Source organism: Somniosus microcephalus, chromosome 14, assembly GCF_052327205.1.
Source record: "Somniosus microcephalus isolate GS21.2 chromosome 14, FLI_Smic_1.0, whole genome shotgun sequence".
NCBI classification, from domain to species: Eukaryota; Metazoa; Chordata; class Chondrichthyes; order Squaliformes; family Somniosidae; genus Somniosus; species Somniosus microcephalus.
The window spans coordinates 70073750-70097511 of NC_141000.1; the positions used below are offsets into that span (position 1 = coordinate 70073750).

Genomic DNA, 23762 nt, shown 5'->3' on the forward strand with positions numbered 1-23762 from the left:
TATGTGGTCCAATCCTCTATATCGTTATCAAAAGCATCAATATTGCCAGCCTTAGGCATCCTGGGAAAAAAATGGCGCTTCCCGCGCTTTTCTTTCTTTCCTGCAGAATAGATATGGCGCTTCCCGCGCTTTCCCGCCGCTGCTGCTGCTGACAACGCTGTTTTCCGCGGGTTTTTTTTTTTTTTTTTTTTCTTTTATTTACAGGTTTATTTTTTTTTAAATTTTTTTTTATTTACAGGTTTACTCGTTCCCGCCGAACTCTCTGGGACTTTTCCCCCCCTCTGCTAGGTCCGAACGCCGACCTGCTTTGCAGCACCGGCCGTCTCCCGAGTGCTCCCCCCTGTCTGTTTCTGCTTGCCTCCGCCTTCGCTGCTTGGCCTCGCCGCAGAGCCAGCCGATGGAGCCCCAGCCCGCCCAGGAAGGATTATTGCAGTACCTGCCACCAGCTCGGCTAGCTGGTGAAACCAGAGTTTTTTTCTTCTTGCTTTTCTTCGACTTTGGACGTCTGAGGAATCGATGTCCTTGAGGTGCTGCTGAATTGCAGGTAAGTCCGTTTCCAATTCGTCGCCACTGTTGTATCCGTGTGTTAATAGAGACACTGAGGGCAGGAGTTGGTTTCACAGGTGTTTACTGAACAAAGTCTGGAGGTGAACTAACTGATACAACACAATATACAGGCTTATATAGCCCGAGTGGCCATTACCGGCATTACAGTACACAGGGGGCTCTTAAAGGCACATACACTACACTCGGGTATTGTAGGGATGCTTTATGGTGTTGGTGTGGGGTGGTGCCAACCTGGCGCATCATGTGGCAGCCAGGTTGTATAGCATCAAGTGAAGTAAATCTGACCATGGTGAGGCCATCCCTGGTCTCCCGGGCAGCAATGCGGTCGGGTGCTGATGCCTTCTGTCCTGTGCAGCATCATGTGATTGCAGAGAAGGTTGGTGTTGTTGGTGCTGCTGGTATTGGTGCTGATCATGGTAGAATTCTGAGGACTAAGGTGAGAGAGTATAAAAGACACCCATGTTGATGAAATAGATAGCAGGTGAAGTAGAGATGACAGAAGCATTCTGTCAATGGTGAGAGAGTTCTTGCAATGAGGTGAGAGTGGGTGGAAAGTGGAAAGCCTGCAGAATGTGTGCAAGAAATGGAGTAAGAAAAAGCTTCTGCCTGAGGAAAGTGAATATCCGTCAAGTGGGAGCTTTTACTGTACATTTGAAGCTGTCAAGTAATCAGCTGGAGCAATGGCTACTGACCTCACACCTCAGTTTGACAGCCGTGGTCTGCGCACAGCGGGAATTCCGTGGTCATGAAGCTAAAGACAAAAGGTAAGTGAAAAAAGGCTGTCAAGCATCTGGCAACTCGATGCTAATCATTTTAATTAGGTTCCCCGCCGCTGCCGGTCGGGTCTGCTCAACGTCGACAGACCCGATATTGGAAAAGGCGTGTGGCGGTGGGTTCACAGCGGATTCCTGACTTGCTGTGAAAAAAGCACTTTCCCACCCGACCCGCCACTGATCCCGCCCGCTAACCCCCCCCCCCCGGAAAATTCCGGCCACAGGCTTATCCTTTCATCTGGAATTTTCACCGGAATCTGGGTGCTGGAAATTTCCAGCTGTTGTGGCAAATTTTGTGCATGTGACAGAGATACTTTATAGGACTTTTTGTTCACCCTCCCCCTGTTGAAGTACAATACCCAGAGTGTGCTGTGATAACCAGACAGATAATTTATAAACAATTATGCAAAATGAGCAGCAGAAAAAAAAATCTAAAATAATAATTTCATTTTTTTTAGCATTTTATGCTGTTTAAGCCACTAATTCAATTTCTGAAGTAACAGGGTTGTTTAGTTTGAGACTTCTTTTGTGTTGCTAAGCAGAATGATGTTTGCACCAGGGCCAGCAGAGATGTTTGCCGTATTTTGACACTGACTTTGAACACTGAAGGCAGAAAAGCCAATATGCCAGGCCTGGACCATGAGAAATGGCCATTTGTTCAGGGTGGTGGTCACTGGAGCCTCGATCGTGGGGAAAATCTTTGTGCACAGTGCAACAACATGACAGTTTCAGCCGGAACTACAAATCCACTACAGAAAATAAGTGGTAGAAATAAAATCTTTTATAATTACGTGAATAATATAACCAACGAGGTAAGGGTTTTGAGGAGGAAGAAGGGTAAAACAAATAAAAGTACTTGCATTTTAAGCAAATATTTTATAATGTAAGTAACTGAGAATAAGAGGCTTTATGGAAGGAAGAATAAAGTTACTTCCATCTTCAACAAGTTTTAAAAAGTGGTGGCTAAATAGTATTAAACGTATATCTGTGAGGCCTACATCTTTTAATATTCATAAGCTACCATAATATTTTTAACTCCCATCATTCATACGATATTTTGTTCAGGGTGGTTCAGGAACCTGACCAACGGTTCCACCACAGACCCAATTCAAGTATGAACCGGGGTCAAGCAAGGCTGTGTCATCGCACCAACGCTCTTCTCAATCTTCCTTGCTGCAATGCTCCATCTCACCCTCAGTAAGCTCCCCACTGGAGTGGAGCTAATTTACAGAACAAACGGGAAACTGTTCAACCTCCGTCGCCTCCAGTCCAGTTCCAAGGTCGTCCCATCCTCTGTCGTCGAATTACAGTATGCAGACGATGCTTGCGTCTGCGCTCACTCGGAGGTCGAACTCCAAACCATCGTAAATACCTTCACCGAAGCATACGAGAGCATGGGCCTTACACTAAACATCCGTAAGACAAAGTTCCTCTACCAACCTGCCCCCCGATTATCAAAATCCACAACAAGGCCTTGGACAACGTGGACCACTTTCCATACCTCAGGAGCCTACTGTCAACAAGTGCAGCTTTCGGTCGCCTGAGGAAGAGAGTGTTTGAAGACCAGGACCTCAAACCCGGCACTAAGCTCATGGTCTACAGGGCAGCAGTGATACCTGCCCTGCTGTATGCCTCAGAAACATGGACCATGTACAGCAGGCACCTCAAAGCACTGGAGAGGTACCACCAACGCTGCCTCCACAAGATCTTGCAAATCCATTGGCAGGATAGGTGCGCCAACGTCAGTGTTCTTGCTCAGGCCAACATCCCCAGCATCGAAGCTCTGACCACGCTCAATCAGCTCCGATGGACGGGTCACATTGTCCGCATGCCCGATACGAGACTCCCAAAACAAGCGCTCTATTTGGAGCTCCGGCACGGCAAGAGAGCCCCAGGTGGGCAGAGGAAACGCTTCAAGGACACCCTCAAAACCGCCTTGAAAAAGTGTAACATCCCCACCAACACCTGGGAATCCCTGGCCCAAGACCGCACAAAGTGGAGGAGAAGCATCCGGGAAGGCGCCGAACACCTCGAGTCTCTTTGCCGGGAGCAAGCGGAAGCCAAGCGCAGGCAGCGCAAGGAGCGCACGTCAACCCAAGCACCCCACCCACCCGCCCCTTCAACCACCGTCTGCCCCACCTGTGACAGAGACTGTAGGTCCCGCATTGGACTCATCAGTCACCTGCAAACTCATTTTTAATGTGGAAGCAAGTCATCCTCGGTTCTGAGGGACTGCCTAAGAAGAGAGATTTTGCTTCAGTAAATTTGTGGTGTTACAGCAATTGGAAAATTGCTGTTTAGTTTTGGCTACAGTGGGACATCAAAACCACATTCCAGAAGCCAGATAACCTGTGAGAAATGCAACAGGAGGTCTACTAGTATTTAGTAAAAGGATTTGATGCTGAGAACATAAGTCTTGTGAAATTGAAAAAATTATTTTCGCCCAACAGCTAGTGATTCCTCCTTGCCCCGTCCCAGGGCCATTTGAAATATATTTTCCACCCCTCTTTAGGAAATGCATCCTTCTTTGCTGGCAAGTAGGCAAGTAACCTATTCTCAAATCTCTGCTGACCAGACCTGTGATTTTCCCTGCCTTCATCTGGGGAAGATTGTCTACTCAGTGACTCTTAGATGGCCCAACTGAGATTATGTTGTGTCATTTCAGCGAGCTCACATCTGACCTGCTCCTGGTCCTGCTCCTGGTGCATTGCACACCACCACAAATTCACCAGACTATCTAGAGCATTTTCAGCTGCATTTCATTCTTTACTGCTCTAAAACCACTTTGTTGGGATGATAACAAAAATCAAGAGGCAAATACATTTTACAGCAAAGATACAGTCAAACAGCATGATAGACCACAAGTTTTTTCAGATAGCTGTATCCATTCAATAGAAACAGTAATAAAGTAGATAATGAAAACATTTAACAATGGTAGTGTTTCAAATCAATCAGAGCAATAAAATGTTTATCACGTGGGACTAAAGGGTTAATTTATGAGGACAAGTTGCATAGACTACGCTTGTATTCCCTTGAGTATAGAAGATTAAGGGGTGATCTAATTGAGGTGTTTATGATGATTAAAGGATTTGATATATATACTTCCTCTGGTGGGGGAGTCCAGAAAAAGGGGGCATAACCTTAAATTTGACCTTGCTCAGGGGTGAAGTCAGGAAGCACTTATTTACACAAAGGGTAGTGGCAATCTGGAACTCTCTCCCCCAAAAAGCATGTTGAGGCTAGGTCAAATGAAAATTTCAAAACTGAGTTTGATAGATTTGTGTTAAGTAAGGGTATTAAGGGATATGGAACCAAGGTGGATAAATAGAGTTAAGATGCAGATTAGCCATGATCTAACTGAATGGAGGAACAGGCTCGAGGGGCTGAATGGCCTACTCCTGTTCCTATGTTCTGACATGGATATGGCTAGTAAACAAGTGATAATCAGTTTAAAGCCTTGAATTTGCTGTCATTAATACCTGTTACAAAGGCAGAATGGTAATATCCACAGGAAGCCCAGCAGATCGGTTTTCCAACGTCTACTTGATGGGGCAGACTGACATTGCTTTCAGTATCAAGGCCGATTTGTCCCTCAGAATTGTCACCCCACATAAAGAGATTCCCATCCTCTAAACAAAAAAACATGTTCAATCAAACAAGTAAACAAACTAGAAGCAAAGTGAAAACTACAGCTCGTGAAAAGTTAGTCCTCAACTTTAAATAATAGTATTCAGAACAAAAGTATGCACACTTTTTACAGTATCACACATTCAATATAATTCCACGCTTGGTCTGTATCCAGCAAATAACAGCAATAATTAAGGAAACAATTATTGCAGTAAACAGTTAACTTTACAGTGAAGATTAGATTATTTAGACTTCTCAGTAACTGGAAGTTTACCATCAAATGTTTTAGTATAAGTAGGTAGCATAGTGTTGATCACTTGTTTGGGACCATGATATATGGAGAGGATAACTCAACAGGTGTATTTATTCAATTATAGAGTTTTGTGCCTTTGTATTTTATTAAAAAATCTCTCCTAAATAGTTTTTAATTGTTATAAAGCACTTTGTAACATCCTGAGGACATGAAAGACACTATATAAATGTAACATTGTTCTACCTTTATTCCTGAACTCTGGATTCATGAGCACCTCAGCACTTCTACAGTGCTGCTGAGGTCAAACTCCCCAGCAATTTTTCCATTCTTACACTGCTACACCTGTGGATCCAGCCAAGATAAGCAACTCGCTACATGGGAGTAAGTAGTGTAAATGAGAGCAGAGATTGAGATATGAGCTCAGGTCTCTCAGATCATCATAAAATGCATTTAGAAATAGAATCACAACCAGAAAATAGATTTATTGAATACATTCAAGATAGTTTCAAAAAGCAGCAATTCTTATAGTTAAAAATGGAGCAAGCAATACTCGATTTAATCACAGGTAATGAACCAAAAATAGTTAATGATCTGGTAGTGAGGGGACATTTTGGAAATAGAGACCATAATATGATTAAATTCACCATCACGATTGAAGGAAGAAATGAGGGCTACAAAACGAAGAAGCGGTGAAAAAAGAATTGACCACAGTGGCAGGAGAAATTGAGCTAGTAAATTTGTGGACCAACAGTGGAATCTACTCAAGAAGATAATTAGTGGATTACAAAGGAAATCAATACTATTGAAAGGCAAATGTGGTATCTCTACAGTGATATAATGATTGGCCACAAGAGTGGTTAGGTCATAGAGAGTGAGAGAGGTTTGTAAGTGTGAAAAATTGTGGCAAGAATGTGAGGATTATAAAAATGAACAAAAGCTAACCAAGAAAACAAGTAGGGCAAAGAGGAAGTGTGCAAAAAAAACTTGTGGATGTCATTAAGGATAACAGCAAAGATTTTTAAAGTATATCAACAAGAGAGTAGTAAAGTAACAGGTAAGCCTATTAAAATAGATTTAAGTATAATAGTAGATGAGGACTGAGTGTAATGATCAATAACATGTCATTCTAGAGTGGTACACTAGATGGAGCCGTAGAGCTGTATATTTAGTTGTATGTGTTTAAGACTACACTACCCACGACGCACAAGGCAGTAGTCAAGATGGCTGCCTGCACACAGAAGTACACATGCTGAATCTCTACAGATGCTGTACCTAGAGAACGTGTACAGAATAAATGACTAGCTAGAAGCTAGCTGTTCATAATAAGAATGTCTAGTTATTAATGAACATAGCATGGTACCAGGAGTTGTGAAAATCTGCTAAACATTGTGAAACACGACATGGAGTCTTTGAAGCCACCAGGAGGTTTGAATCTCACGGGAAATGTCGACTATAATTGGCGGGCTTTCAAACAACAATTCGAACTCTACATTGCTGCCATCGGGTTCGGTACGAAGCCAGACGCAAGGAAGGTAGCGTTGCTGCTCACGGTTGCAGGCCCACAGGCGATAGAGGTATTTAATACATTTGTATTCAGTCCAGAGGAGAACAGAGAAAAATTAGACGATGTGCTAAAGAAATTTGATACACATTGTTCTCCCAAAAAGAATGAAACCTATGAAAGATACGTGTTCCGTTCAAGGACACAGCAGCAAAATGAGACTTTTGATAGCTTTGTGACCGATCTGAAACTGAAAGCACAGACATGTAATTTCTCTGAACTGAAAGCATCCATGATTCATGACCAGATTGTGTTTGGTATTCAGGATAAAAAGGTCAGGGAACGTCTGTTGAGAGAAACCGAACTGACATTGGAAAATGCTGTGAAAATATGCCAAGCCAGTGAGCTAGCTCGACAGCACGCGAAGACTTTCAGTGAAATCAATAATGATGCGATTGTAGTAAGTGCTGCTGTCGGTGCTGTGTCCTACAAAGGGAAGAAACATGGACAGAACAGAAATGAAAAGCAAATCGGAGGAAGGAATTTTTAATTGTAAACGCTGTGGTTACAAACACCAGTTAAAACAATGCCCAGCGTTTGGAAAAATATGCACAAAATGTCATGGAAAGAATCACTTTGCCAAACAATGCTTTTCAAAAGTAAAAACAAAGAAAGGGCAACGAGTTAATGTGATTGAGGACACTGATTTAAGTGAGACATTTTTTGTACGAATGGTGTCATGTGACAATATCAAAAAGGATACAGAAAATGTGCAGCCCTCAGATATGGACAATGCTGAACATAACGTCAATGCAGTAAAAGAGGACAAATGGATAATCCCACTGCAGATAAATGGAGCATTAGTTACATTGAAACTGGACACTGGGGCAAAAGCAAACTTAATCAGTATGAGTGACATTAAAAACATGAAAGAAAAGCCCAAAATACAGAAAAAGTCAGTACTACTGAAGAACTATAATGGTCAGAAAATAGATAGCTTAGGTGTATGCAGACTTAAAGTGACAGTCAAAGACAAAGTGCATCATCTCATGTTTTCTGTTGTGGCTGAAGGACTTGATTCACTACTAGGTGACAAAGCTTAAGAAGACTTAGAACTGGTCAAGAGAGTCTACCGTATAAACTGTGCCATAAACAGACCAGATGACTCAGTGGATTCTGTAGTGAGTAATTTCCAGGATGTGTTCAAAGGATTTGGAGTTCTACCATTCACTTACAAGATCCAGCTAAAGGAGGATGCTCAGCCAGTGGTACATGCTCCACGAAGAGTTCCAGCACCCCTGCGTGACTGGCTCAAGAAAGAACTGGACAGAATGACCACACTAGGAGTCATCAGGAAAGTCGAAGAGCCAACAGACTGGGTTAACTCCATGGTATGTGTAAAGAAAAAGAACAATGATCTAAGAATATGCATGGATCCAAAGGACTTAAATGCAAACATAAAACGTGAACACTACCAGATTTCCAAGCGAGAAGAAATCACCAGTGAAATGTCAGGTGCCAGATACTTTACAAAGCTCGATGCCTCACAAGGATTTTGGCAACACACCATTTGGCAGGTATTGTTTCCTCAGAATGCCTTTCGGGATAATATCTGCATCTGAAATCTTTCATAGAGAGTGATGGAACACATAATTGAAGGTCTGGAAGGAGTCCGGATCTATGTTGATGACATCATCATCTGGGGCTCCACACTGAAAGAACACAATGAGCGACTGACTAAAGTGCTACAGAGCATAGGCCGGAATGGACTGAAGCTCAACAAAGCCAAGTGTCAGTTTGGCGTCCAGGAAGTCACTTTCCTAGGAGATATTCTATCTGGTAAAGGAATAGAGCCAGATATGGAAAAAGTAAACGCCATACTCAAAATGCCCCGACCCACTGACAAAAAAGGAGTACTACGCATCATGGGGATGATAAACTTTATTGGAAAGTTTATTCCTAACTTGTCAGCCAAGACAACCTGTCTGCGAGACCTGCTACATAAAACAAATGAGTTCGCATGGACAGAAAGACATGAACAAGAGTGGATGAACCTCAAAACAGTGCTGACAACCACACCTGTACTCACTTTCTTTGACCCAACAAAGAGAATCAAAGTGTCAACGGATGCATCAAAAGATGGCCTAGGCGCGGTCTTGCTACAAGCAGAGGGTGAAGATTGGAAGCCTGTTGCCTATGCCTCCAGGTCTATGACTGATTCTGAGTGTCGATACGCCCAGATTGAAAAGGAATGTCTAGGCTTGGTAGTTGGACTAGAAGTGTTTCATGGCTACATATATGGACTTCCCACCTTCACAGTTGAGACAGACCACAGCCCACTGGTTGCCATCATAAAAAAAAATCTGAATGAGATGTCTCCAAGGATTCAATGACTCATGATGAAGCTGCAAAGATATGACTTTGAACTGATCTACACACCAGGCAAACACATAGTTTTAGCAGATGCACTATCCCGAGCACCCACAATGAGTCGTGTGAGCTCTACTGAAGAAGACGTGGATGTTCATGTGAGTATGGTCACTGCTGCGCTGCCTGTGTCAGACACAAAGCCAAAGCAAATAGCAGAAGAAACAGTAAAAGATACAGTGTTACAAACAGTAATAGAGAACATTCATCATGGTTGGCCAAAAGGTTCCTGTCCAAAATACTTTCACATAAGGTCAGAATTGAGTGTCGCAAGTGGACTATTACTAAAACAGAACAGAATAGTCATTCCACAGGCTCTACGTCAAGACACGCTCAAAAGGGTTCATGAGGGACACCTCAGAATTGAAAAATGCAAAAGGAGAGCAAGAGACACTGTTTATTGGCCTGGCATAAATAAGGACATTGAGAACATGATAGGCAAATGTGAGACATGTCAGAAACACCAAAACAAACAAAGGAACCAATGATAGTAGCTGACTTACCAACAGCACCATGGCAAAAGGTTGGTATGGACCTCTTTCATTTGAATGGTAAAGAATATCTAATAGTGATTGACTACTATTCTAACTATCCTGAGATGGCGCTGCTCTCAAGCACCACAGTAAGCAGTGTCATAATGCATGTGAAATCCATCTTCGCCAGACATGGAATTCCCAGGATTGCCGTTAGCGACAATGGTCCGTGCTTCAACTGTAAGGAGTGGCAACAGTTTGCAGCACAGTATGACTTTCAGCACAGCACATCCAGTCCTCTGTATGCTCAGTCAAATGGTAAGGCAGAGAAAGGTGTTCAAGTTCTCAAGCAGCTACTGAAGAAAGCGACAGAAAGCAAGTCTGATCCTTATCTCGCCCTGCTGAGCTACCGAGCCTCACCTTTAGACTGTGGTTCTTCACCTGCTGAACTACTAATGGGTCGCAAGTTGCGCACCACGCTACCCTGCTGTGCAAAAGAACAGCAAAGTAAGGAACTGAGACAGAGACTTCAACTGTTAAAGCTGAAACAGAAATCATACTATGACAAGTCATCCAAAACTCTAAAACCATTGACAAGGGATGATGTTGGCAGGATTGAGGATCCAGATGCATGGAACAGGAAAGCTACAGTTCTTGAGGAAGTACGACCAAGGTCATACACTGTTAGAACTGAGGAAGGACAGATTCTCAGGAGGAACCGTCGTTCCCTCCTGAAAACACAAGAAACTATCCAAGAGCAGATTGATGACAATGCCGCAACTGAAGTCATTCACCACCAGAACAATCTCATGAAAACACATCAGACTTACCCGTGCTGAGAAGATCCACACGTGTAGTAAAAAAGCCTGATAGACTTAATCTTTGAATACAAAAAAAACTATATTGAAAATGTATTGACTGTTGTGAAAATGTTTATGTTTATAGAGCACTAACAAAAGTGTTACTGATATCATCTTTATCGTTTTTCTTGAAAGTTGATTGATATTGATTTTGTTAACCTCAAAGAAAGGGGGATGTAATGATCAATAACATGTCATTCTAGAGTGGTACACTAGATGGAGCCGTAGAGCTGTATATTTAGTTGTATGTGTTTAAGACTACACTACCCACGATGCACTAGGCTACCCACAAGGCAGTAGTCAAGATGGCTGCCTGCACACAGAAGTACACATGCTGAATCTCTACAGATGCTGTACCTAGAGAATGTGTACTGAATAAATGACTAGCTAGAAGCTAGCTGTTCATAATAAGAATGTCTAGTTATTAATGAACATAACACTGAGGACATGGCAAAACTGCTGAATTAATATTTTCCTTGGTCTTAGCAGTGGAAAAAGAGGATATGATATCAGACATATACCAGAGACTAGAAATGGACATTCACTGGCGGAGAGTTGGGCTATTTGCCCAACTACTGCCCATGAAACCCTTACACCTGGTAAAAGCAGGCGTAGGGCCTTCTTTTACCAGCGTATGGGTGAAAATAAACATTAAAATACATTTTTTAAATCATTTAAACATTCCAAAATCATTCAAGTTAGTTTAGGTTATTTTTGGTCCCTTTAAAAAAAAAATTATTTATTTTTTCAAAAAATTACATTTTTGTTTTAAAGGTATAATGTTTAAATTGTATTTCTATTAATTTTAAACATGTGGTGATTTATTTTTATTTAGGTTGTGTGAAAGTGTTTTTTTTAAATGTCATTCCTAATATGCTTATGGCGATTCCTTCCGTAAATGGAATCCTCATAAGCATAATAGGAAGCCCGCTTTTTGATTGGTTGAGCCGGCATGCACCCCTGGGGTACGCGGGCCTTTACGTGGGTGTACACCTGCAGGCCCAGGACTGCAAGAGTCCGAAGATACGGAGGCACCAGGTAGGTGTGTACCTTTCTTGTGGATCGGAGGCATTCGCCCGCGGGAAGCCTCTGACCGCAATTTCAGGTCCATTGTGGCATTTACTATATTCAAATTGGGGATGCATTAGTTATAAACTTCCAAAGCTTGCTGGATTCAGGGCTAGTACCAGAGATTGGAAGATAGCAAAAGTTAATGCAGGCCAGTGAGTTTAATGTCAGTACTAGAATTCATCAGGGGCAAAGTACTGTATAGGCTACTTAGAGAGAGTCAACATTGTTTTGTAAAAGGTAGGTCACAGCTAACAAACCCAAAAGGGTTCTTTTACCTAGTCACTGAGGCAGTGACTTAAGCAGGATCAATGGATATTGTATACAAGGATTTTCAGTAGTCATTTGATAAGCCGCTGCCCAAGACATTCCCAGCTAAAACTGTATTAGAGTCAATCTTGTGGCACGGACAGGAAATTAGTTTGAAGGTAGAAGCTAGAGAATTGGGATAAAAGGGGCATTCTCAAATTGGCAGTGACAAGTAGTGCTTCCCAGGGTTTAGTGTGAGAGCCGTTGCTTTTCACTCCATATATAAATGACCTAGACTTGGGAATAGAGGGAAGTATATCAAAGTTTGCAGATGACTCTTAGCTTGGAGGTATAGTGAACAGTGAAGAAGAGAGCAGAAAGTTGCAAAAGGATATAAATTAAGCAAATGGGCAGAACAATGGCAGATGCAATTTGGATGTAAATATAGAAGACAGGATTATATTGTATATCGGAAATTGTTGGGGGGAGAATTGATGAACAAAGAGATTTAGGGGTCCAGATGTATAAGCCATTAAACAGGCTGGCTTTCAGTTGCAAAAAGCGATCAAAAAGGCTAAAGGGGATGCTGGACTTCATCACAAGATGTATAGACATAAAACCAATGAAGTATTACTGCAGTTTTACAGGGGGGCCGGTCAGACCCGATTGGAATATTGTGTTCAGTTTTAGGCATCTTACTTTAGGAAGGATACAGTGGCTTTTGAAGAAAGTCCAGCAATGATTCATCAGGATGGTAACTGGGTGAAGGGATGAAGCTATGAGAGACTAGATAAATTTCAGTTATATCCTCTGGAGATGAGGAGGTTGGCCTGACTGAGGTGTTTAAAATGGTGAAGGAAATTGACGAAGTAGATAGGGAACAACTCGTCAAACTAGAAGGGGAATCTAGAACAAGAAGACATCTTAAAATTTGAACTAAACTTGTTAAAAGCAAATCCAGAGAATGTGGAATGGACGACTCCAAAAGGCCATAGATGCAAAATCAATTCAAGTGTTTGAAAGGGAGGTGAATACTTGGTAACTAAGGGTATTAAGGGATGTGGAGAAAGGGCAGTAAATTGCCTAATAACATGATCCAGCAGGCTTGATGGGCAAATAGTCTAGTCTCATTCCTATGGTATTGAAATAAATCTCCGAGTTGTGTAGGATGTGTAACACTAACCTAGACTATTTTATTTCATGAATTTAATTTTAAAGACAAAATCCACTTGTGCTCTATTGTTTTACAACCTCTTGGGACTTTTTTTCTTTAGTATTTAGACAAATTCAATTCTAGACTCAAATTCTACTAAGCCACAGGCTGAAAGCAATTTTTTTTTAAATGGGTAACATCATTTTTTTAAATAAACATTACTGTTAAGTAATAGAAATCATCTTCAATGGCAATTAAAATCTTCAGAAGCAATTAGTACTAAACACATTCTCGGGAGCTGCAGCTCTCAAAACATTTCTGAAGCAATGTACCAGAAACTTCTCTCTAACAACCAGCTGTGGGGCTGACTTCATGTGGTCTCAACAATCATTATCTGTAATGTCAAAATCCTTCAGTGACAATTGTGATGAACATTTGATAGTTTCAGTAGACAGATGGTCTCTTTGCACCGATTATTCAACATTGTGTTCACACCCAACAAGTTTAGCATTGGTGCAGAGCCAAAATCACTTTGCACTGACACTAAACTTGAATTCTAAATCAGGTATTGTGGTAAACCACTGTTATACCTGTCTGTAGAGGTATGTGTATTCCACTAGGTACAGGTCTGGACATGCCTCAGCTGACTCCTCCCACTATTCCAGGTATATAAGTGACTACCTCCCAGTCCCTTAGTATTCTGGACGGGTCGACCACTCGAGACAAGACCTTCATTCTTTAGTTAATAAAAGCCTGATTGTTACTCGCTCAACCTCAGTCTTTTGAGTAATTGATGGCGCATCAGGTATCAAGTCCAAATTGATGTTGAAGGGAAGCAGAACGAGACTACCTCCTCCAGGGGATCTCACTCAGTTTCATTCTGATGTCAGGTTGGGCTCCGACACTAGATTCATGCTGCACTTACACTATAACTGCAGCGCCGATGCAAAGCAAAACTGCTTCACATCGACACTACAATTGAACTGTGAATGCACTCTAACATGCGTTATTATGGCCCATCTGAATGAAAATACCAGATTATGCTGTGGATCTGTGTCCACTAGGAGCTAGCTTAAGACTGCCAAGTTTATTTCACAAAAGATCTTTATAGCCAGCACTGAGAGGGGAGATTTTTATCTCATTAGTCCAAGAAGAATTCAAACACAGGTTTCAGAGGCGAAACCACTGTAGTGACTCATTCCATCAAGTTCCCTATCCAGAGGGTTTAATAATTAAATGAATGAGCCATCAGCAGTAAATAAATAGTAAGATTTATTACACAGTTTATCAAATAATTGTTGAAACTGGACAAATTATATACTTTTATTAAAATAACTAAAAAAGGGAAGTGTAGCAATATGGATATATAGTTGGTTGACAAGACACAAAAAAAATGGTTATGGTTAATTGGTTTTGTTTGGATTGGAGAAGAGTTGTAAGCAGTGTACCCCAGGGATCAGTGCTGGGTCCATATATATGATTTGAACATGGTATATGGAGCACAATCGTGATATTTGTTGACGACATAAAAGTAGGGGATTTGGCAAACAGGGAAGTGTGAGCTAATGCATTTTGGGAAGAAAAATGAATAGGAGTAAAAGCTCAATAGGAAGATGCTGAAGAGTGTGGCAGAGAAGATATAGGGGTGCAAATACATACTTCCTTGAAAGCATGACCAATTGTATTTTTTCCAATTGGGGCACAGCACACAGGAGCAAAGAGGTTGTGCTATAAAGTTGTACATGGTTAGACCACATTTAGAGTACAGTGAGTAAAAAGATGTACTTGATCTTGAGATTCATTTCAGATTTGCAAATTATAAAATGGGACTGACTGCAGCATGAACACTTGTAGACATAGAGGACATGACAAGGATCAAATAGTAAAAGGCATAATGACAGAAAATATTATGAAGCCACACACACACACACTACAAACATGAAGTCTGTCCTGTCCATAAGCCAAATGGTTAATAATGCACATTGAGCCGCAATACAGTTTTAAAATCTCTCACCAGTTAAAGCTGCTGAAATATTTGACCCAGCTGCCAGCTGTTTGATCTTTTGTTTATCTGTGAAGAACTCTATACGCTGAAATGCTGTTCTTCCTTCAGTATCTCCCAGGCCCAACTGTCCTTCACTATTGTCACCAGCAGCATAAACATTTCCTTGTTCTGTAACAGACATCTTGGTCATTTCTTAAGAATACGCAAAACCTTATCAATTCATCTTTATTTATGATCACATTTTTTATTAAGTCTTTCTGATGAACCAAGATTGGCTATTTTGGATCTGATGTTTTTGGTCATATACCAAATCTTGAAAACATCATCTGCCATTGACCCAAAACATGGGAAGAAAAAATCCAATCAACAAAGGAGTGGAATTGAGTAAGCAACAAACTAAAACAAGATTCTGAAAAAAAAATACACAACTGGAGGTTTTATTTATTTATGCAAGTATTGCAAAAGCCTTCCTTCAAAAAGCATTAGCTGTTCCACCCCCTTCCCACCATTTTTTAAAATTGAAATGCACAGCAGAAAAATAAACATTTTAGCCTGGTCCAGATAAGACTGTCAACTCTAATACGATAGCAAAATACTGTGGATGCTGGAAATCTGAAATCACAACAGAAAGTGCTGGAAACACTCAGCAGGTCAGGCAGCATCGAGGAGAGAGAAACAGAGTCAACGTTTCGGGTCGAACCCTTCGTTAACTCTAAGTTAGTCTTCACGTGTTGTATAGTACAAAACAGGTATATTAAAACAAATTAAGGGAAGGAGTCCAATCAGAAACAGGCAACTTGGTGCTATACCAGCAATCCACACACATTCCTGGTTTTAAAAAGTGGTAGGTCCAGCTGAAGTAGCAAGAATTCATTTTTATATTAGTCAATTTCCCATAGCATCGCACACTGGGAGTCAAGACCACATGTAATCTGCAGTACAAGCGAGGTTAGACCGAGGGGCCTAAATGAACCGGGGTGCACAGATGTAATTCAGTCCCCATTTTAAACGCAGCTGGGTGTAATTACACGTGACAAGTTTACATAGGTAGTTCCAATTATAAATGAAGGCACAGGAATTTAAACGGAAATAACTGACAGTAAGTGCATGTAGATGCAAGATTTTAATATATTCAAAGGCAAAACACATTATAAATTTCTATGCTCATATTTCCAATGGAAAAGAAAACACAAAGTGCAATAAAAACATGACAAGAGGAAGTCAAGTGGTGTAAACAGGTAGTATGGGCAGGCAGATTTTTAATAACATTTTAATTGATCTCCCATAGCATTGCACATGGGATAGTTCAAATAGGAAATAACAGAAAAAAGGGTTTGGATATGAAAGGCTGGGATGAAAAAAAAAATATTGAAAGAGATGGTAGCACCAGTAAAGGGCAGCAGTGAAGAAAATATTGATTTTGAAGAACAGAAGTAATGTGGGAAAAAAACTTTTTAAAGCACAGTAAGAATACTGTTTAAATGTTGGTAAAATTGCAGGTGTATACTTGAAATGGAAACAAACCACAACTTAAATTAATTAGCACCTTTAGCATAGAAAAACATGCCAAGGTGGACAGATTGGATGGGAACCAGAAAAGAAATTTTATGTTAATTTTAAATAATTCATTGTTTGAAGAAAGACCAACTGGGACATAAATGGAGACAGCCAATAAAAGTAGAAAGCGGCACATGTAGACTTCAGCATGCTAAAATGGCGGGTGGGCAAACTGAAGGGGAGCACAGTGGGCAGGGCTACATAGGAGACATGACAGAAGTTTTAAAAAAATTACAAAAATTTATTAATGCTTTAAAAAAACACTACCTGGACAACAAATGGACAGTTAAAAATGAGTAAGGTATTTTCTTCTCTGATTCCCCTCATCTTGCTGATGATTGGTTCTGAGTGGTATTGCTAATATTGCCATTTGTAATGTTGAAACCATCCAAGTAACTGCTGAATGCCATATGGGTGTCTTGTGATATCCCCAGCAGCAGTATCAATCTGGCAATGCCAATCTCTTGTTTTCCTGGACTTTTACAAGCTTTCCGATCCCCAAAGTTCTTCCTCAGTCCTACCCCACATCTGTCTGTCCTTAATGGACTGTGTGAATCCTGGGGCATATTTGTTATTATGAAATGATGGGGGGAAAGCAGGAGCGACGCGAATGGCGAGGCCCACGATGAAAGAGAACACAAATTGGGAGGGCTGAAGAAGTGCCAAAATTGGGCCATTTTGGGGCATAAATATTATTTGTACATAAACAAACTAAAATTTTATGGAAAACAATGTTAAATGAAAAAAGTTAGAAGTTAAAAGCTCTGATTAAATGCTCACTACTATCATTGTGCTGTCTTACCAAAGAACAAAATGATGAAAGAACTGTGAAAGGAAATTTGCCCCACACAACATGCAGTAACCAGATTGTGTAATTACAGCCTGACAAATTTGCATTGGCAAATCCCATTATGAATGTAGACGCAAGAATTTATAATGGCAAAAATTGACACAAAAAGTGTGAGGAAAACATAGCAAACGGAAGTCAAGTAGTGCAGATAGGATGTACATGTAGATTCAACATTTTGTATACATTATAGATACAGTATTGGGGAAATTGGGGAGCAGAGTTGGTTGGAACACAGGTGTTTCTTTTCAATATATAGACTGAGGAACTTGGAGATACAAAAATGAGGTACTACAGCTTCATCACAATCGGGAGGTTGCAATTACAGTATGACAAGTTTACATAGGCCATTTCCATTATAAGTGTGGGCATAGAAATTTATAATGGGAAAAATTATGACAAAAGTAGACAGGGAGTGTACACAAATATGAGAATTTTAATATATTAATAGATCAATGATATATTACATCTTGAAGCTATCAGTGTTGGTTTGCAACCTAAATCAAATCTTTGCAATTTTAAACAGCCATATTCGTGATATTTGAAAAACCAGCATCACCTGGCAACAATCATACCTGTGCACACCAGTGTATGGTTTCTCCCACAGGCAGCGAGTTTCACTTTCTCCGATTTCAGTGCTGAAACACAACACATATTTATTACAAAATTCTGTAAAAGTGTTCTAATCTTAAAGAAAGACTTGCATTTATATAGCACCTTTTACGACCACCGATGTCATAGAAACAGAGAACATAGAAAAATAGGAGCAGGAGTAGGCCATTTGGCCCTTGGAGCCTGCTCCGCCATTCAATATGATCATGACTGATCCTCTATCTCAATACCATATTCCCGCTCTCTCCCCATACTTAGAAACATAGAAGATAGGAGCAGGAGTAGGCCATTCGGCCCTTCGAGCCTGCTCCGCCATTCAATGAGATCATGGCTAATCATCCAAATTCAGTACCCTGTCCCTGCCTTCTCCCCATATCCCTTGATCCCTTTAGCCTTAAGAAATATATCCAACTCCTCCTTGAATATATTTAATGAACTGGCCTCCACTGCCCTCTGTGGCAGAGAATTCCACAGGTTCACCACTCTCTGGGTGAAGAAATTCCTCCTCATTTCAGTCCTAAATGGCTTACCCCTTATCCTTAGACTATGACCCCTGGTTCTGGACTCCCCGGCCATCATAAACATGCTTCCTGCATCTAGTCTATCCAGGCCTGACAGAATTTTATACGTTTCGATGAGATCCCCTCTCAATCTTCTAAACTCCAGTGAGTATAAGCCCAATCGACACAATCTCTCCTCATACGTTATTCCTGCCATCCCAGGTATCAGCCTGGTGAATCTTCGCTGCACTCCTTCCATGGCAAGAACGTCCTTCCTCAGGTAAGGCGACCAAAACTGCACACAATACTCAAGGTGCGGTCTCACCAAGGCCCTGTACAACTGCAGCAAGACATCCTTGTTCCTGTACTCGAACCCTCTTGCTACGAAGGCCAACATACCATTTGCCTTCTTAACCGCCTGCTGCACCTGCATGCTTACCTTCAGCGACTGGTGCACAAGAACACCCAGGTCTCTTTGCACTTCCCCTTCTCCCAATCTATTGCCATTCAAATAATAATCTGCCTTCCTGTTTTTGCCACCAAAGTGGATAACCTCACATTTATCCACATTATAGTGCATTTGCCATGTTTCTGCCCAATCACCCAATCTGTCCAAATCGTACTGGAATTTCACGACATCCTCCTCACAGCTTACCCTCCCACCCAGCTTTGTGTCGTCTGCAAATTTGGAGATATTACATCCAATTCCCTCGTCCAGATCATTAATATATATTGTGAACAGCTGGGGTCCTAGGACCGATCCTTGCGGTACCCCACTAGTCACTGCCTGCCACTCGGAAAACGACCCGTTTATTCCAACTCTTTGCTTTCTGTCCGCCAACCAGTTCTCTATCCAAGTCAATACCTTGCCCCCAATCCCATGTGCCTTAATTTTGCACGCTAATCTCTTATGTGGGACCTTATCAAAAGCCTTCTGAAAGTCCAAATACACCACATCCACTGGTTCTCCCTTATCTATTTTACCAGTTACATCCTCAAAAAATTCCAGTAGATTAGTCAAGCATGATTTACCTTTTGTAAATCCATGTTGACTTTGTCCAATCCTGTCACTGCTTACCAAGTGCTCTGCTATTACATCTTTTATAATAGATTCTAGCATTTTCCCCACTACCGATGTCAGGCTTACCGGTCTATAATTCCCCGCTTTTTCTCTACCACCTTTTTTGAATAGCGGAGTAACATTAGCTACCCTCCAAATCCATGGGTACTGTTCCAGAGTCTATCGAGTTCTGGAAGATGACCAGCAATGCATCTACTATTTCTAGGGCCACTTCCTTAAGTACCCTGGGATATAGATTATCAGGCCCTGGGGATTTATCGGCCTTCAGTCCCATCAATTTTCCTAACACCATTTCCCTACAAATACTGATTTCTTTCAGTTCCACCCTTTCATCAGACCCTATGTTCCCCGGCATCTCTGGGAGGTTATTTGTGTCCTCCTTTGTGAAGACAGATCCAAAGTACAAATTTAGTTGGTCTGCCATTTCTTTGTTCCCCATTATAAATTCCCCTGATTCTGACTGCAAGGGACCTATGCTTGACTTCACCAATCTTTTTCTCTTCACATATCTATAAAAGCTTTTACAGTCAGTTTTTATGTTCCCGGCAAGCTTACTCTCATATTCTATTTTCCCTTTCTTAATTAATCCCTTTGTCCTCCTTTGTTGAATCCCAAACTGTTCCCAATCCTCAGGATTATTGCTTTTTCTGGCCAATTTATATGTCGTCTCCTTGGATCTTATGCTATCCCTAATTTCCCTTGTTAGCCACGGTTGAGTCACCTTTTTTGTTTTATTTTTATGCCAAACTGGGATGAACAAATTCAGTAGCTCATCCATTCGGTCTTTGAATGTTTGCCATTGCCTATCCACCGTCAACCCTTTGAGTGCCATTCCCCAATCAATCCTACCCAATTCACTCCTCAGACCATCGTAGTTTCCTTTATTTAAATTGAGGACCCTAGTCTCCGAGTCAACTACTTCATTCTCCAGCTTAATGAAGAATTCGGTCATATTATGATCGCTCCGACCCAAGGGGCCTCGTACAACAAGATTGCTAATTAATCCTTTCTCGTTACATAATACCCAGTCTAAGATGGCCTGATCTCTGATTGGTTCCTCGACATATTGGTCCAGGAAACCATCCCGTAAACACTCCAGGAATTCCTCCTCCACAGTATTGTTACTAATTTGGTTGGCCCAATCTATATGTAGATTAAAGTCACCCATGATGACTGCTGTGCCCTTATTGCACGCTTCTTTAATTTCCCTTTTCATGCCATCCCCAACCTCCGCCTTACTGTTGGGAGGTCTGTATACCACTCCCACTAATGTTTTTTTCCCCTTAGTATTTCTCAATTCTACCCATACAGATTCCACATCATCAGAGCTAATATCCTTCATTACAATTGTGTTAATCCCTTCTTTAACCAGTAATGCTACCCCACCTCCCTTTCCTTTTTGCCTATCTTTCCTGAATATCGAATACCCCTGGATGTTGAGTTCCCAGTCTTGGCCATCCTTGAGCCACGTTTCCGTAATCCCAACCAAATCATATTCGTTTACTTCTATTTGCGCAGCCAATTCGTCCACCGTATTACAAATGCTCCTCGCATTAAGACACAAAGCCTTCAGGCTTGTTTTTTTAACGCTCTTAGACCTATTAGAATTATTATTTACTGTGGCCACGTTTGATTTAAACCGTTGATTTCTCTGACTGCCACTTTTGTTTTTCTCCTTCCTATCTTTTGCTTTTATCCCTGTTTCCCTTTCCTCTGTCTCCCTGCTCAGGTTCCCAACCCCCTGCCATTTTAGTTTAAACCCCCCCCGAACAGTCCTAGCAAACCTCCCCGCAAGGATATTTGTCCCGCTCTGGTTCAGGTGCAACCCATCCGACTTGTACAAGTCTCACCTTCCCGAGAAGCAGGCCCAGTGATCCAGGAAACTAAAGCCCTCCCCCCTGCACCAACTCTTTAGCCACGCATTCATCTGCTCTATCCTCCTATTCCTATACTCACTAGCACATGGCACCGGGAGTAATCCAGAGATTACAACCTTTGAGGTCCTGCTCTTTAATCTGCTACCTAGCTCCCTAAATTCTTGCTGCAGGACCTCATCCCTCTTCCTACCCATGTCATTGGTCCCAATGTGAACCACGACCTCTGACTGTTCACCCTCCCCCTTCAGAATGCCCTGCAGCCATTCAGTGACATCCTTGACCCTGGCACCAGGGAGGCAACAAACCGTCCTGGAGTCACGTCTATGGCCACAGAAACGCCTATCTGTTCCCCTTACGATAGAATCCCCTACCACTATTGCTCTCCCACTGTTTTTCCTCCCTTCCTGAGCAGCAGAAGCACCCTAGGTGCCGGGAAGTTGGCTGCTGCTGCCTTCCTCTGGTTAGTCATCCCCCTCAACAGTATCCAAATCGGTATACCTGTTTGAGAGGGGGATGGCCACAGGGGTCCCCTGCACTACCTGCCTGCCTCTACTGCTCTGCCTGATGGTCACCCATTTCCTTTCTGCCTGTGCAGCCCTTACCTGCGGTGTGACCACCATATCAAACCCCTCGACACTTTTTGCGTCTATAAATCTATCTATCTCCTTCTTAAATATATTCAGTGACTTGGCCTCCACAGCCTTCTGTGGTAGAGAATTCCACAGGTTCACCACCCTCTGAGTGAAGAAATTTCTCCTCATCTCAGTCCTAAATGTCCTACCCCGTATCCTGAGACTGTGACCCCTCGTTCTAGACACCCCAGCCAGGGGAAACATCCTCCCTGCATCCAGTCTGTCTAGCCCTGTCAGAATTTTATACGTTTCAATGAGATCCCCTCTCGTTCTTCTAAACTCTAGTGAATACAGGCCTAGTCGACCCAATCTCTCCTCATACGACAGTCCTGCCATCCCAGGAATCAGTCTGGTGAACCTTCGCTGCACTCCCTCTATGGCAAGTATATCTTTTCTTAGGTAAGGAGACCAAAACTGCACACATACTCCAGGTGTGGTCTCACCAAGCCCAAAGCACTTTACATTCAATTAAGTAATTTTTGACATGTAATCACTGATGTAATGTAGGAAAGCTGCAATATATATAGTTCAAAAATAAATAATGGGGCAGTTTATTTTCTTTGTATGAGACTTCGTTTTTGACACAAACACATTTTGTGATTATGCAAATGAGAAGCGAATAGCACTCAAACTGTTATTGCTCTGTAACCAACACTACACGACTTATGAATATGAATATCATACTTCTTTCACACGCATGATGCGTGAGCTTTTTAATATTGATTATAATGAAACACAACATCCTAGCAAATCAATTTAAAGTAGGTATGCAAGTGCAGATACTGAATTTCTAGTTCATTAGTTTTAATGTTTATTTCTGTTGGCTGCAACTTTACATTTGTCTTCTACAAAACATGCTGTAGTCTCCACCCTCCTCATTGCAAAGTTTCTCCTCCATCTCCCCCTGCCATTACTTAAGTTATCTTACTGATGAAGTCCACCACCAACCCTCTGACCTCCTCAGATGCAAGCTCCGAATGACCCAACAATTTTTCCTCAGTCAGATGCTTGCTGACATTATCAACCTTGCTTACCCTTTGGCACGGCCTCTACATCCTTCAAACTGCTATCTTCATTCTCTTCAAAAAAAAAAGTCTACCATCAACCCCTCTATTGTTTCCAACAAACTTTCCATTCTCTCCAATTACTTTATCAAAAGCTTTCAGAACGTCTAGGTATACAATATCATAGAGCTTTCTAACATTAACCTGAGATGCCGCATCCTTAAAAATATTTATCTGCCCTTCCTGAAACCACGTTGTCTAATAGGTTATTTTTATATCAATTCCATTATTTTGCCTGAAACCAAAGTAAGACTAGTGTTTTTATTGCCTTTCTTAAAAATAGGTACCACATTGGCTTGTTTCCAATTCAGTAGGTCGTCCCCTGTATTCAATGACTCCTTCATAATAACTGTTAGCACTTTACGAATGTTGCCCCTAGTCACACTTAGCACCCTCGCGTATATAGCGTCTGTCCCAGGGATTTGTTGGTTTTGAGCCCTTTAAGCCCATCTGTGACATCCAAGCAAATTATATCAAAGTCATTTAAGTTTAATTGTAAAGCTTATAATGGATGGCATGCAACTAGTGTCTCCTCTAGTGAATACTTCCAGGAAGTAAACATTTAGTATAAGCTGATTATTTTTAGTTAATCCTCAATTTCAACCCCGTTTGCACTCTTAAATGGTCTCAATTATT

General features: G+C 41.5%; 1 protein-coding gene across 3 annotated transcripts in view; it reads right to left on the reverse strand.

Moving 5' to 3' along the window:
* Window positions 1-23762, reverse strand: part of LOC147107539 (X-linked retinitis pigmentosa GTPase regulator-like) — a 166958-nt gene that overhangs the window by 116768 nt on the left and 26428 nt on the right. For all 3 annotated transcript variants that reach the window (XM_086006626.1, XM_086006627.1, XM_086006628.1), the window contains exons 4-6: window positions 17936-17998; window positions 14966-15124; window positions 4820-4969 (exon numbers count right to left, since the gene is read on the reverse strand). In XM_086006626.1, coding sequence (XP_085862752.1) covers window positions 4820-4969; window positions 14966-15124; window positions 17936-17998 — 372 coding nt within the window. The remainder of the gene's footprint in view (window positions 1-4819; window positions 4970-14965; window positions 15125-17935; window positions 17999-23762) is intronic.